The 13,234-nt window shown below is 32.8% G+C and overlaps 2 protein-coding genes across 4 annotated transcripts; one reads left to right on the top strand and one right to left on the bottom strand.

Moving 5' to 3' along the window:
• Positions 1–1,262: 1,262 nt before the first annotated feature.
• Positions 1,263–3,882, top strand: LOC133823915 (F-box/kelch-repeat protein At1g57790-like). The gene is made up of 3 exons (XM_062256768.1): positions 1,263–1,419; positions 2,184–3,304; positions 3,513–3,882. The coding sequence occupies exons 1-2, from the start codon at positions 1,388–1,390 to the stop codon at positions 3,277–3,279; spliced, it is 1,128 nt and encodes a 375-aa protein (XP_062112752.1). The 5' UTR covers positions 1,263–1,387; the 3' UTR covers positions 3,280–3,304; positions 3,513–3,882.
• Positions 3,883–3,931: 49 nt separating this feature from the next.
• LOC133823913 (heterogeneous nuclear ribonucleoprotein Q) lies at positions 3,932–7,986 on the bottom strand. 3 transcript variants are annotated; one of them, XM_062256766.1, is made up of 9 exons: positions 7,831–7,985; positions 6,307–6,732; positions 6,113–6,229; positions 5,730–5,870; positions 5,398–5,571; positions 4,766–4,973; positions 4,505–4,683; positions 4,318–4,400; positions 3,932–4,235 (listed from the first exon to the last, which is right to left on the bottom strand). In XM_062256766.1, the coding sequence occupies exons 2-9, from the start codon at positions 6,694–6,696 to the stop codon at positions 4,097–4,099; spliced, it is 1,431 nt and encodes a 476-aa protein (XP_062112750.1). In that variant the 5' UTR covers positions 6,697–6,732; positions 7,831–7,985; the 3' UTR covers positions 3,932–4,096. The 3 variants fall into 3 exon arrangements, 2 of the variants coding, with proteins under 2 accessions (XP_062112750.1, XP_062112751.1); XM_062256767.1 differs by having other exon boundaries at positions 6,307–7,057; positions 7,831–7,963; XR_009888470.1 differs by having other exon boundaries at positions 4,162–4,235; positions 4,318–4,420; positions 7,831–7,986.
• Between the last annotated feature and the right edge of the window lie 5,248 nt (positions 7,987–13,234).

The raw sequence follows: 13,234 nt of genomic DNA, 5'->3' as shown, positions 1-13,234 counted from the left end.
AGATTGTGATGGTAACCAGTTACAGTTATGGCTGGAAGAAAAAAAAAATCAAATCTGAAGTGCGAAATCATACGTGAAAAAAAAGAAGAATAACAAGAATGATATTAAAACTATATGAAGAGGAAGAAAACGAAGAACTACGGGGTGGAGCTACATCATCGTCGGGGGGTGGGGGGTTGCATCGTCGACAAAGGGTGGAGGTGGTGTTGCTCGGAGGGCTCAGTAGAAGGAACCAGGTGGGGGAGGAGAGATGGAGAAAGGGAAAAAATGAGAAAATGGCGAGAGATGTCGTGAGGGAGAGATGAGGGAATGAAAGTGTGAGAGAGTTTTGTGTAAATATATGGTAATTCATTTTTTATATTTTATGAAATTTTCATATCTTAAACTTTTTTTTACAAAACTTACCATATTTTGTGACATTTCTTTTTTTTTTATCTATAAATATAGAAACCCATCTACTTTTTCCTATATTTATGTAAATTTCTCTTATAATTTTTGGTAAAACATCAACTGTTTCTAAAAGTGTGAAACATAAAGTGCTTCTAAAAGTGTAAAACATAAAACGTTTCCTTGTAATATCAACTTTTTTTAGAAAATTGACAAAAAAATATCAATGATTTCCTCTAAGAAGAAAAATAAAAGAATATCAGTCATTTTCCAAAAACATTCGTTGTATTCTAAAAATATCGACTATTCAAATAGCAAATCATAAAAGGGAAAAAATGATAAAAATGATTTCCATATTAAAAAAATAAAGATATACTTTATATACTTAAAAGAAAAAAAATAGGATTTTTATCCCCAAAACTATTTCCACTACTAAATCATGCTCCCTGATTTTTTTCACTTGTTAAAATTTTTTAAGAACTATTGACACTATCAAAAATAGATTATCGTGCGAAAAAACTAACTAATTTGAAGATGAATCAACACTTAATGATTTTACATGCCCTAAAGTGTCGACAATATAAATTTGTGTATCCTGAATTATTATTATATTGTAGGGTTTTGTTTCTCAAAAATTGATTTTTAGTATTCAATGGCAAAAATCTTATTTATTCTAAAAAAAACTAAAGGAAAAAAATCTTATGGAAAGATTCCAAAATGCTTTTTGATGTCAATTATAAAATTTTGTATTAACACGTAAATTTTGGCTGAATAAAGAAGAGTCAATTGTGTGCAGTCACGGACTATATCATGGATTTGGCCACAGCTGATTGCAATTGGACTTCACACACTTGTAGCCATCTTTTTATGTCCGAATTGCGTTTACACACGATTCTCTCTCTCTCTCTCAACCCAACTCCTCACTTTCTCTCTCTATTAACCTCTCAATATCTTCTCTCCCAGTGTATCTCTCTCTAGATAGTAGTTTGTTGAGTTGGCCATGGCTGGGAGAAAAAGGAAGAAGATGAAATTGTAAGCTTATGCTCCCTACTCTCTTTGTTCTTTTTTTTTCCTAAGTAACGTAGCCTTGTAATTCTATTTTTATGTTTCATTATTACTTTTCTCTCTTTATTTAAAAATAAAATGTTAACTTGGTTGTAGATTTGGTTTGGAATTGAGCGTTTTAGGATTTGGGTCAGTCTGGGTTTGTGATGTAAAGCAAATGTGTTTACTTCTAATGAGTTTTGAGTTTGAACCATGGAAAAGTGCAGTCAATTCCCAATATTTCATGAGTATTTTGTACGTGGGTAAGAATTGGTTTTAGGGTTTTTTAAAATTTGCAAGACTCTGAGGTTGGAAATTATATAATTGTGTTCTTTCTGTATAAGATTGGTTGAATCTCTGAGAATTGAAATAAATTTGGGACTTTTGGAGTAAAAGTCTGAATTCGTGGGAAATGCTTATTTGATAAATACTTGTCCCCTGTGTACTTAGTGATTTCAAGCATTTAAAGTATCATAAGGGATCCTATCATTCTCAGGCATTAAATCAGTATGCATAGGGACAATATGTAGAATTAGAAGAAGGGGTTGGAGATTTTGTGTTATATGCAAACAGATTTTGATTGATGGTAAAGTATAGTGTTTATGCGTAAAAGTAATGTTTAATTGTTGCATATTCTGTTTTGTTTTACATTTTGATACTCAAGTTTCAGTCCATGATGGTGTTTTCAGTCCGTTAATGGCTCTTGTTTGACTTCTGGATGTTTGAACTTACTCTGATTCTCTGGTGCATAGGTTAGATGAAACGATCACAGATAGTGAAAGAAATGGAACCAAGGAAAAGAGTACATTGGAACTACAGACTTGGTCCGACCTACCGACGGAACTTTTGCAACTCATTTTGTCCCAGTTGACGCTAGATGACAATATTCGTGCCTCTATGGTATGCAAGATTTGGCACTCAACTGCCATATCTGTGAGGGTGGTTAATCAATCACCGTGGCTTATGTACTTTCCAAAATTTGGTAACTTATATGAGTTTTATGATCCATCAAAGCGCAAGACCCATTCCCTTGAGTTACCTGAGTTGAATGGATCTAGGGTCTGTTACACCAAAGACGGTTGGCTGTTGCTATACAGGCCAAGATCGCACCGCGTTTTCTTCTTTAACCCTTTCACTCGTAAGGTGATAAAACTACCAAAATTCGAGTTGACTTATCAGATAGTTGCGTTCTCATGTGCACCAACCTCCTCCAGCTGCATACTTTTTACAGTCAAGCACATCAGTCCGACGATTGTTGCTATTAGTACTTGTCATGCTGGAGCTACAAAGTGGGTTACAGTTAACTATCAAAATCGCTTGCCCTTTGTCAGTAGCATTTGGAATAAGCTTGTTTTCTGCAATGGACTCTTTTATTGTCTTAGTCTGACTGGCTGGCTAGGGGTTTTTGACCCCATGGAACGCACTTGGAATGTTCTTGCTGTTCCTCCCCCAAAATGCCCAGAGAACTTTTTCGCCAAAAATTGGTGGAAAGGCAAGTTTATGGCTGAGCATAATGGGGATTTATTAGTTATTTATACTTGTTCTAGTGAAAATCCCATTGTTTTCAAGCTTGATCGAGCTGACATGGTTTGGGAAGAGATGCAAAATCTCCAAGGTATGACACTTTTTGTGAGTTTCTTATCATCCCATTCGAGAACTGATCTCCTTGGTATATTGAGAAACAGTGTCTACTTCTCTAAAGTCCGCTTCTACGGAAGGCGTTGCATCTTGTACTCTCTTAATGACTGTAGATACTATCCTCGTAAGCAATGTTACGATTGGGGAGAGCAAAATCCTTTTGAGAATATTTGGATCGAACCACCAAAAGACTTCACAACCTTCAGCTGAACAATGCTTATTGACTCAAAGATTAGTACGTGTGACTTGATTATTTACGAGTTCTAGTCTGTTTCACATGTCATCCATTGTCATTATCTTTCATTAGTTCCATTATTGTTATTCTCAAAGATCAATGCTGCATTTTTTTAATGTTGATATCTTTCATAACAGTATAAATACTGTGATTTTGGGTTGATGAGTACATTTTTTCTGATTAGTGTACTTGTTGTGTCTATATGCAGTGATTTCCTATTACATGAATGATGCAGCACAATGCAAGGTACATGATCAAAGTCAATGTAGACTTAGGTTAGTTCTTCAGATCCAAGCAGAAGGAAGACTAGCACCTTGGGAGAAAAATAAAGGACAGGCAAATCCCTGATTGCTTGGACCCACTTCTGAGTTTATAAAAATCTCAAGATTAGTCGTATAAAGGACAAGCAAATCCCAGATTGCTAGGCTTACTGGAATGCTATTAAATATGTTTTTAGAACAACTAATGATAATGATGTGCTTCTTCACATATTTGTCCTTTAATTTATATTTCTGTGATTGGCTTTTCTAGGTTTTCAGGACTTAATTTTTATAAGAAAATGTGAATTTCTTCGTTAATTTGTCGATTGATCTCTCTTTTGAATTCGTTCTAAATATGCGTAGAAAATTTATGACTGAATACAGTGTCTTTGACACAATAATTTAAAAAATGTAAAACAGTAAATGATATTATGGTTTCAGCTGTTAACTACATTGGCTACGAAAAAAAAATTCAAAAGGTTAAAACCATTAAACACCACTTTCCTTCAAGTTGCATTGCAACATGACTGCTTTAATATGGGTGATAACGGCCGTGTCCTCCATTGTTCTCACCGCTGCCCCGCCTTCCACCACTCGAGCTCCCACCATGGTTGCCCCTACCGCCTCGTGATTGCATTGGAGGGTTGTGTGGTTGCAAACTTGGCTGTTGCCTATTGCCAAAACGATTAAGCTTTAGGTAGAATTCATGTAAACTTGTCCAGGAAAACAAATATAAAAGACAAAGCCTCTTACAGGACGTATCCAATTCGGCCATCAGGCAAAAGCATTGGCATCATCGCGCCAGCAGGTGTCGGTCCCCTACCATAGATCAGCGGCTGCAAGAGTTTTTTGTCACCTAATCAGGCATGGACAATTTTGTAGGTCTTGCTGAAAAAATTAGATAGAATAAACAAAAAAAAAAAAAAAAGCAGCATCTTACTTGAGCAAAACCTACACCAAAACCTGCTGCTGCACCTACAGAACCATAACCACCACCAACCATGCCATAACCCATATGGGCTGGGTAGGTCGGAAGCAGGGCTGAATTTTGAGAATTCGTTGCTCCAGCAGATCTCTGATCTACTTGTGGCTTTGCAAGAGAACAGTCCAAAACTTGACCTACAAACAGCAAGTAAGGATCAATCCAAGATTATTTAAAATGTAAAATCATAAGCATGATAGATAAAGCCCCTAGACTCACCGTCAATTTCATATTTCTCGGTGTTCTTCAATGCCTTCATAGCACTTGATCTCTCCGCAAAATGTACAAAACCATATCTGCTCTTCTCCTGACCTGGTTTTGCAGGTGGGAGAACCACTTTAGTGATCTTCCCGTGATGCTCAAATGATTTTCTTAAAGAATCCTGAGTAATATCCTTTGGTAGATTCTTGATATATATTGCCTTAACCTGGATCATACAAAAAAAAACATTTTGGAATTCAGGTTAACAGTGGAGAAACCACTCGCAGTAGGCTGCAGTTCCAAGCCAGAGTTTCCACATGGTGCAAATGGAATCCCAAGTTGAATCAGTTGTACAAAATTAACAATAAAAAAAATAAATTTCATTTGAAATTGTTAGAAAGTTTCAGCAACCAATACCCAACTATCCAATACTACTATATCCTTTCTCTGAATCCAACAGATAGCAGGCATCACCAACTAGTGACCATGTACAAGAACTCAGTACATGCATATCATATATTACATTAAAAACTCCAAATGTGGAGAAATATACTAGACAAAATGATGTTTAAACGTGAGAATAAGTACACTAGGAATCCCATAAATGCAATACAAATATAGTAAAAAAAATGAAAACACATACGGATCACCTGATATGAAGAAGAGGATTCCACATTTTTAGGGTCAGCCCAGCTCACAGTTGGAGCATTGGTGTCGAGCTTAAATTTTGGGTTTGACATCTTTTGTCTAGAGTATTCTGCACATGCATGATTATAATATTCAATGAAAGAAAATCCACGATTCCGGCTGGAGTTTTGTGGATCCTGCATGGTTAAGAAGCTTACACAAGTTGAGACACTCTCAAGGCAACAGACAATCATCGAAAAAAGTTTAAATTTGGAAATTACGAGGGCAAAGAGTAACAAATAATAATTAAATAAGCTTGGGGCTCTAATAAAATATTTTGGAAAAGATGGTAAACCTTCAATAGCTCCACCGAAATAACTCCTGGTCCAATAGCTGTCACGGCCTTCTTCATATCTTGCTCTCCCCAATTTCTAGGAACATTACCAATGAACAAGCGATGCTTTGCTTGAGATGTTGAACACTTTATCTTCTTCCCCTGAGAAAGAAAGCAACAGTCACCCAAAAAAAAGAAAGTTATCTTACAAGAAATAAGTTAGAAACTCACATTATAGCAGTTCTTATAACAATTGAAAAGAAAACTTCAACTAAAATAGTAGATATCAATGAGAGAGGCACTATTCTATGCATGACAAATTAGTAGAAGCATGATTGTAAATCAAATAAAACTTCGATGCAATTACTTGATGAGAGTATACAGACCAAAAGTGGTATAATCACCTTTAGTTCTGAATAATTCAGTTCCTCAATGGCCTTAGACGCAAATTCCTTAGTTCTGAAGGTTACAAAAGCATAACCTTTTGCCTCACCTGAATCTTTTCCCTTCATTATCCTAACCTGTCATCAGTGACAAAATTTAGTTCAGAGCTTCAGCCTCAGCATGCAGAGAAAGAAACAGCATAACTAGACACTACCTCAGTAACTTCTCCTACAGATTCACAAAAGGCCCTCAAATCATCTTCAGATGCACCATATGGAATGCCACCAAGGTAAACTTCTGACCCGTGAGGGGGAAGTGCAAGAAGCTCAGCATGTATTTTTTTCACATCTTCCTCAACTACTTTCTTCTCTTCAACAGCTTCATTGGCAACCCCTTCTTCCTCCTCTTCAACTTCTTCCTCCTCCTCCTCCTCCTCCTCCTCCTCCACCTCATCTTCTTCTATTTCTTCATACTCCACCTCTTCTTCTATTGCCTCTTCATGATCATTATCTCCTTCAAGGTCCACCCGCTCTTCAGAATGTGTTGACATTCCAGCATCCATAGGTTTTTCAGCAGCTTCAGCACAGCTCCTTGTCCTTGGCATCTTATGTATCTAAAGAAAAGCAAGCTTGCAAGGCAACTGTGAAAGAAGCACAGAAGCCAGAAGCATTCACAGAAGAAAGAATAATACGGAAAGGTGGAAACAATATGAGAGGCCAAATGGATTTGCAGAGAAAGAATATCGACTGAATTTGAGCCATGAAGTATGGCCTTAAGGAGTTACAAAGAGAATGATTTACAGTTAACGGAACACCAAATAGTAACAACAAATAGCGACAGGCTGAATGAAAACCAAGAGGATGGTGATGTTCAAACGGTGACCAAAAAAAATGAAGCAGTGATTTTCGAAATAATGATATTGATAGTTACCAAAAAAAGGACAAGTTTAAGTCTTAGCAAGTTATCTGGATGCATCACAAAATGGAAAGGGGAGAAAAAGAAAAAGAAAAAGAAAAAGAAAAGAAAGAAAAAAACAAATAAGACATTAAACAACATATTGTGGAAATTACATATTAACATATAAATATTTTCACAATATAATAATGCAAGATAATTCAAGTGCAAGACAATAGCAATTTAAATCAGATAAAAGTGATACAATACCAGCAGCAATTTTGTAATTGAGTTTGATGATTATAAACTAACCATTCAGGAGCCACAAATAAAAGTTCCAGAGCCCAGACCAGTTGCAAAGCCTAATCTCATAATGTCATTCTCACCTATTTGAAGCACTTCTACTAGCTTACAAGTTACATTTATTTTATTATTCCTCTCCCCCAACATTCCTCTACATGTATTATATATATATAATGGATGTTAATCAAGAGCATCCCAAAACACATAAATGTGAAAAATTCTATGTATCTAATTTTAATATTAGTATTCAGTAACCTAAAAAACCAACAAACAACACTGCAAAAAAAAAAAAAGAATAGAAATATGCTCAGCAAGTTATAGAGCATTAATTCTCTAGTTTCCATCGAATATGAATATGTATAGGCCTCAAATGATACCTAGATTGATTTTGAGAACCCTTTGGAAAGAAATTAAGATTTTTATACTCAAAATGAGAATAGTGAAATTATTTCCAGTCAGACGAAAAGCAAGGCGAACTAAACAAGTGAACGTAACAAGTTTTACAGTATAAAGTTGAAGTAGATAAGAGGAAAACGATCACCTTAAGTATGGAACAGATATGCCTTGGAGGGAAACCAACTTGAACCTTAAGAACCCTAATCGTTTTTGTTGAAGGTGAGACTCAAAACCAGTGGAAAACGATAACAATTAACAATGTCGCAAAACAGCGTTATGGACAACAGTTACAATGGGCTTTAGAAACTTTTTTTTGGGCTTCGGCCCTGTATCACAAAGAAAATAAAGAAGAGAATACACATTTTTTTTTCTTTTTGACGGTTCCTACTTTTTTTTTCTTCCAAAAATAAATACTCAAATTTTCAAAAATACGATTTTTAAAATTTCATAATTACAAAAATACACTTTTTAGGAAAAATAACTGAAAAATAACTTGAAATTGACTTAAAAACAACTCACTAAATCAAAAAAAAAAAACTAAAAACAAAATATATATATCGGAACAACTAAACATCAACAAAAAAAAAACATAAAAACAACTTGAAAACAACATAAAAAAAAGACAAAACCGTACAAATATAAAAAAAAATCTTAAAACCGTAAAATTAAAAGAAAAAAATGTTTGACCTTAAAAAAGTTATTTTTTTAGCAAAAAATGAGTATTTTATGTAAAAATCTTAATAAATAAATGGCACTTAACAAAAATATGGGAAAAAACAATTTACTTTCCATATTTATGGGCATAAAACTTATGCCACAAAATAGATAACTCTAGCAAAAAAAAATGTTTAAAATATGAGAATCCCACAATATACCATAAACAAAAATACACTCTTTTTATCTCTCTTACTTTCCTCTCCCTCGCCTATCTTTCACTAACTCTCTTCATTTTCTCTCACAACAGTGGCAACCAACAATTTTCTCTCACACCGACAACCAAAACACAGACATCGTACCTTCGATCACCGCTGACGCCCTCTGTTCTTCTTCTTCTTCTTCTTTGTTGTTTCAACTCTGATTTTTTTTTTCAAAACTAGTTTTTTTTTCAGGTTTTATGTTCAGATATGATTTTCTTAGACCTATTTAAGTAACCTGATACCATGGCAACTAATTATTTTTATTCAAATATTTGATTTTTTATACCTAGCTGTAACAAATTACGATAACGATAAATTTATATATATATTTTAGATCTGATTTTGTTTTCACACCTAACTAAGTAACCATGTACCATGGTGACTGGTTTTTTTTAGATCTGATTTGTTTTTCAAACTTGACTGTAACTAGTTACGATTATGATCAGTTTAGATTTTTTGTTTGGGTTATATTTTTTTCCAGGTCTAGCTAAGTAATCGGTTACCATCGTAACTGGTTCTTTTTTTTCATATTTTTTTTCAGACCTAACTGTAACCAGTTATCTTCACGATCAATTTAGTATATTTTTTTAATATCAGTTTTTTTTCCAAATCTCACTAAGTAAACCAGTTACAATTCAGTTGTTATTTTGATAATGGTACATTACTAAAAAAATCAAAATTATTTTTATAGTTGTAATGAGCTACCATCACAACACTTAAAATAAAATTGATTTTAATAGTGGTAACAAATTACCACACATTACTAAAAAAATTGACAGTGGCATACGACTACCACATAAAAAAATCAAAATTGTTTTGATAGTGGTCACTGGTTACTGCGAATAAAATGTTGAAGAAGATAAAAAAAATAGAAGAAAAGAAGAAGAAGAAATATGAATAAAAAGCATGGTGAAGAATGTCTTTTTTTCAAAAAATAAAATAAAATAAATGTTTTATAAAATATGATGATAAAAAATATTACAAATAGATTAAAATTATAAAAATAGTCTCAAAACATATTCAAACTAGCTACTAAAACTGAATAAAAATAATATATGGTATACAAATACAATATTGTAAATATATGCCATAAAAAACTTAAGAAAAAAAAGCCATATTTTTCAAAGTTTAAAAAAAAAATCCTATATTTGGTGTAATTTCCTCAAAAAGAAAAGAGGAATTTACATTTCATGGGAAATTTTCTAAAAGTTTGATAAATGTGACATTTTTAACTTTGTGCATTTTATATGGTATTTTCTGCTTTTATTTCTACTTTTTTTATGAGATTTGTTTTCCAAGTATTACCATATTTGATTTTATAAGATTATTGTAGCTAATTTTGAAATTTTGTGAGGGTATTTCAATAATTATTGCTATTATTTTAATTTATTTGTTTTTACAAATATTGAAAAAAGGTTTTTTAATAATATTTTTTAAAAAATCATGAAAAAGTCGATTTCGTGTCTTTTCGTTTCTGCCATGCAGTACTCGAGTACCTATAGCCTCCATTTTTTCTAGCTTGCTTCCTTCGCACACTTTATATTTTGCACATTTTGTGTTCTCCTATGCTTTAAGCTTTCGTGTTCTTCCATCGATTCATGTTCTTCATTTTCTTTTTAGGTTTTACTCTATATCGACAGATTCTAACATTGGCATTCATGGATTTATCGTTGTCTTGGATTTTTCTACGTGGTGAGTTCTTGGTTACATGGGTTACATTTTTAATTAATTTTGTCTAATTTTTTTGGATATTGCTTTGGATCATCTATTTTTCACTTTATATTAGTTTGGTTCACTGTATTTTTTTGGCAGTTATGGGTGGTTGATTTTGTATCGCTGTTAATGGGGGGTTTTCGATTTTTAGACACGTTTTGATGGTTAGTTTTTAAGTGGGGAGATTTTGGCAGTTTTTGTTCAGTTTTTCCTTTTTGTTTTTAATCACGTTTTTGTTGATTTGTTTTAAATGGGAAGTTTATGATAGTTATTTTATTTTGTGCACTATATATATATATATATGTTTTTCGCTTTGGATTTTGTTGTTTGTATTTTACTTTTGCAGTGCAATTTGCATTTTAAGTTCAATCAACACTGATGGAACAATCAGAGTTAGTTCCTAGTGATGTTGATACTGGAGTTGGTGAAGTTGGTGGTGTATCTGCTTCTTAGAATATTGCTTAGAATGGGTTTGATTTTAAGAAGAAATCTTCTGAAGATGTAAAGAATGCTTCCAAGGTGGCTGACGTTGGTGAAGTTTCTCCCAAGAGGAGTAATATTACTCATGAGAAGTTTGTAGCAAGGAAGAAGAGTAAATCTCCTGCGAATGTGAAACATAAGAGTAAATCGTCTACATCTGGAAGTAAGGAGGTTAAATTTTATGCATAAAGAAGTAAGGATGTTAAATATGATACCACTAAGACGAAGCATGTAGTGATATGATTTTTTGTTTATTTTATTTTTTAAAATATAATAATAATAATAATAATAATAATAATAAAAGTTCATATGGTGCTGTTAATGTAACCGGGGTTCACATTTTGTGTTTATCTTTGTTTTTTTTATCGTTTGTCATTTTTTTTTGTAAAATGTTTCTGTTTCAAAGTTTCAATGTCAAGGTTGTCATTACGAACTTGAAACAAAAGTTAACTGCAAAAAAAAAAAATGTTTAAGAAGACGTCATTTGTGAACTTTTTAAGGCCTTATTTGGACCTTGGATTTTAAGAGGGAAAAAAATGAAATCTAGTAGATTCTATTTTCTCATGTTTGGATTGAATCAATAAATTAAGAATTCTTTTTCTAGAAAAATTAAAACTTAAATGTAGTATACTTTTTTAAAATTTACAACAATTGTAAATATCTACAATATATATATATATATATATTAAAAAAAGTCTCTTATCAAATTTGTGGAAAGCATTTTCCTCTATTTTTTCATTCTATTTTCACTCATAAATTTTTCCTTACTCAAATCCAAGGTCTAAACAAGGCATAAATGTTTCTGATATTCATTTCCAAACTCAACTTGCACAATTGGTTTTGTTGAGAGAGGTTTATCATGAGAGAAATGATGAGGAGATGTGGTTTAAGTTGGGTCGTAGGGTTGTTAGGCTTTCTATTGAGAAGTTAGCCATTGTTATAGGTCTTAACTGCCATGGTATTTCTGATATAAGTCTTTTTCATAAAAAGAATGTCGATATTAAGAGAAAAAAAAATTGGTCGTTTTAGTGGTAAAGTGTCAAAGTTAGAATTGAGCAATGCTTTCACTAGTGAGGAGTTAGTAGTGGTGATGATGTTGTAAAGTTGGAGATAATTTATTTATTAGGAAACTACTTGTATGGCTATACTGGTAACAAATTGGTTGATGACTTTTTTTAAATGGTTGATCGTGATTTGTCTAAATTGGGAAATATTAGTTTTGGGATAGGACTTTTAGTTATTTGAAGGGTGCTTTGAAAGGTGGTAGTAAAAAAATTTATGGTCTTTATGTGGATGGGAAGGTTGGGCTTCATCCTTACAAACTACTAGGTTTTCCCGTTACTTTTCTAGTTTGGATATATGAAACCATATCTGAGTTGTCTCCTGAGTTTTGTCAAAGGGCTTCTAAAAAGTATCATCGTTTGTTGAATTGGAAGAGTTCTGATAATGCTTCCTATTCTAGCTTGGTGTCAAATATTTTTAACAGCAAAAAAGTATAATAAGTTTTTGTAACTGGTTACTATATATATATTTTGTATCATTTAGCTAATTTGTTTGTGTAACTAATTACGGACCTCGGTACTAGGATATGTTTTCGAGTGTTATTTATTTTGTTATTTTTGTTTCAGTTGATGGTTTTGGATTTTTATCCTACCTCTATGGAGAAGCACAAACCTAACTTGAAATTTTTTAAGTTTGAGTCGATATATTTGCCTAAGGAGGCTCTTGATAGTGCAGTAGAAGTTGATTCAGGTACCCAGGTACTTGTTAGTGTTGGTGTTTTTTTTTTTCAAAAAAAAAAATTATTTTTTTGAAGTTTATAGGTTTGTTTTCTTTTTTTTTTTTTTTTGGTTTGTAATGTATTTGATTATGTTTTTTCAGATTGATAATGAAAAGTTGAAATTGATTCGCAAAACAATTACTTCAATAAAAAAGAGTCAACAAACAATTATTGTTGATATTGGAAGTCTGAGGCTTGAGTTCATGGGGAAACTTTATGAGTTGTCATCTATGATTGGAAAAATGAATTAAAATAATTCACAAAAGTTGGACGTTCTGTTAAGGAAAGTGCAAGATTTGATGAAGGGAAAAAACCAACTGATTTTGATAAAGTTTCTAGCCTTGTTTATCCTGATAGTAAGGTAACTGGTTTCTCTAATTTAACAGTATGTTGTTATGTGTAACTTTGTTTTGGTGTAACTAGTTTCATTTTGTTTTGGTTTAGGGTTCTGGGAAGGATTTAAGTGAAAGTTTTGATGGTAATAAGATAATTGATGTCTCTAATTTAATAGTATGTTGTCGTGTGTAACTTTTTTTTTTTTAATGTAACTAGTTTTTGGTGTAACCAGTTTCATTTTATTTTGGTTTAGGGTTCTGGCTGTAGGGCTTTTCGCGAAATCTAAAAATCGCAGTCCAAAACCTACACCAATTCGGACCATA

The sequence above is a fragment of the Humulus lupulus genome, chromosome 3 (genome assembly GCF_963169125.1).
Source record: "Humulus lupulus chromosome 3, drHumLupu1.1, whole genome shotgun sequence".
NCBI lineage: Eukaryota > Viridiplantae > Streptophyta > Magnoliopsida > Rosales > Cannabaceae > Humulus > Humulus lupulus.
Note: the sequence above shows the minus strand (reverse complement) of the source record. Positions and strands in the feature narration are given on the sequence as shown.

What these genes read in the sequence shown, in the direction of transcription:
- LOC133823915 (XM_062256768.1), top strand. Translation starts at nt 1,388, where the DNA reads ATGGCTGGGAGAAAAAGGAAGAAGATGAAATT. An exon ending in AAAAGGAAGAAGATGAAATT is followed by an intron (nt 1,420 to 2,183) that starts GTAAGCTTATGC and finishes TCTGGTGCATAG; the next exon opens with GTTAGATGAAACGATCACAG.
- LOC133823913 (XM_062256766.1), bottom strand. Translation starts at nt 6,696, where the DNA reads ATGCCAAGGACAAGGAGCTGTGCTGAAGCTGCTGAAAAACCTATGGAT. An exon ending in CTGTAGGAGAAGTTACTGAG is followed by an intron (nt 6,230 to 6,306) that starts GTAGTGTCTAGT and finishes CACTGATGACAG; the next exon opens with GTTAGGATAATGAAGGGAAA. An exon ending in CGAGAAATATGAAATTGACG is followed by an intron (nt 4,684 to 4,765) that starts GTGAGTCTAGGG and finishes TGCTGTTTGTAG; the next exon opens with GTCAAGTTTTGGACTGTTCT.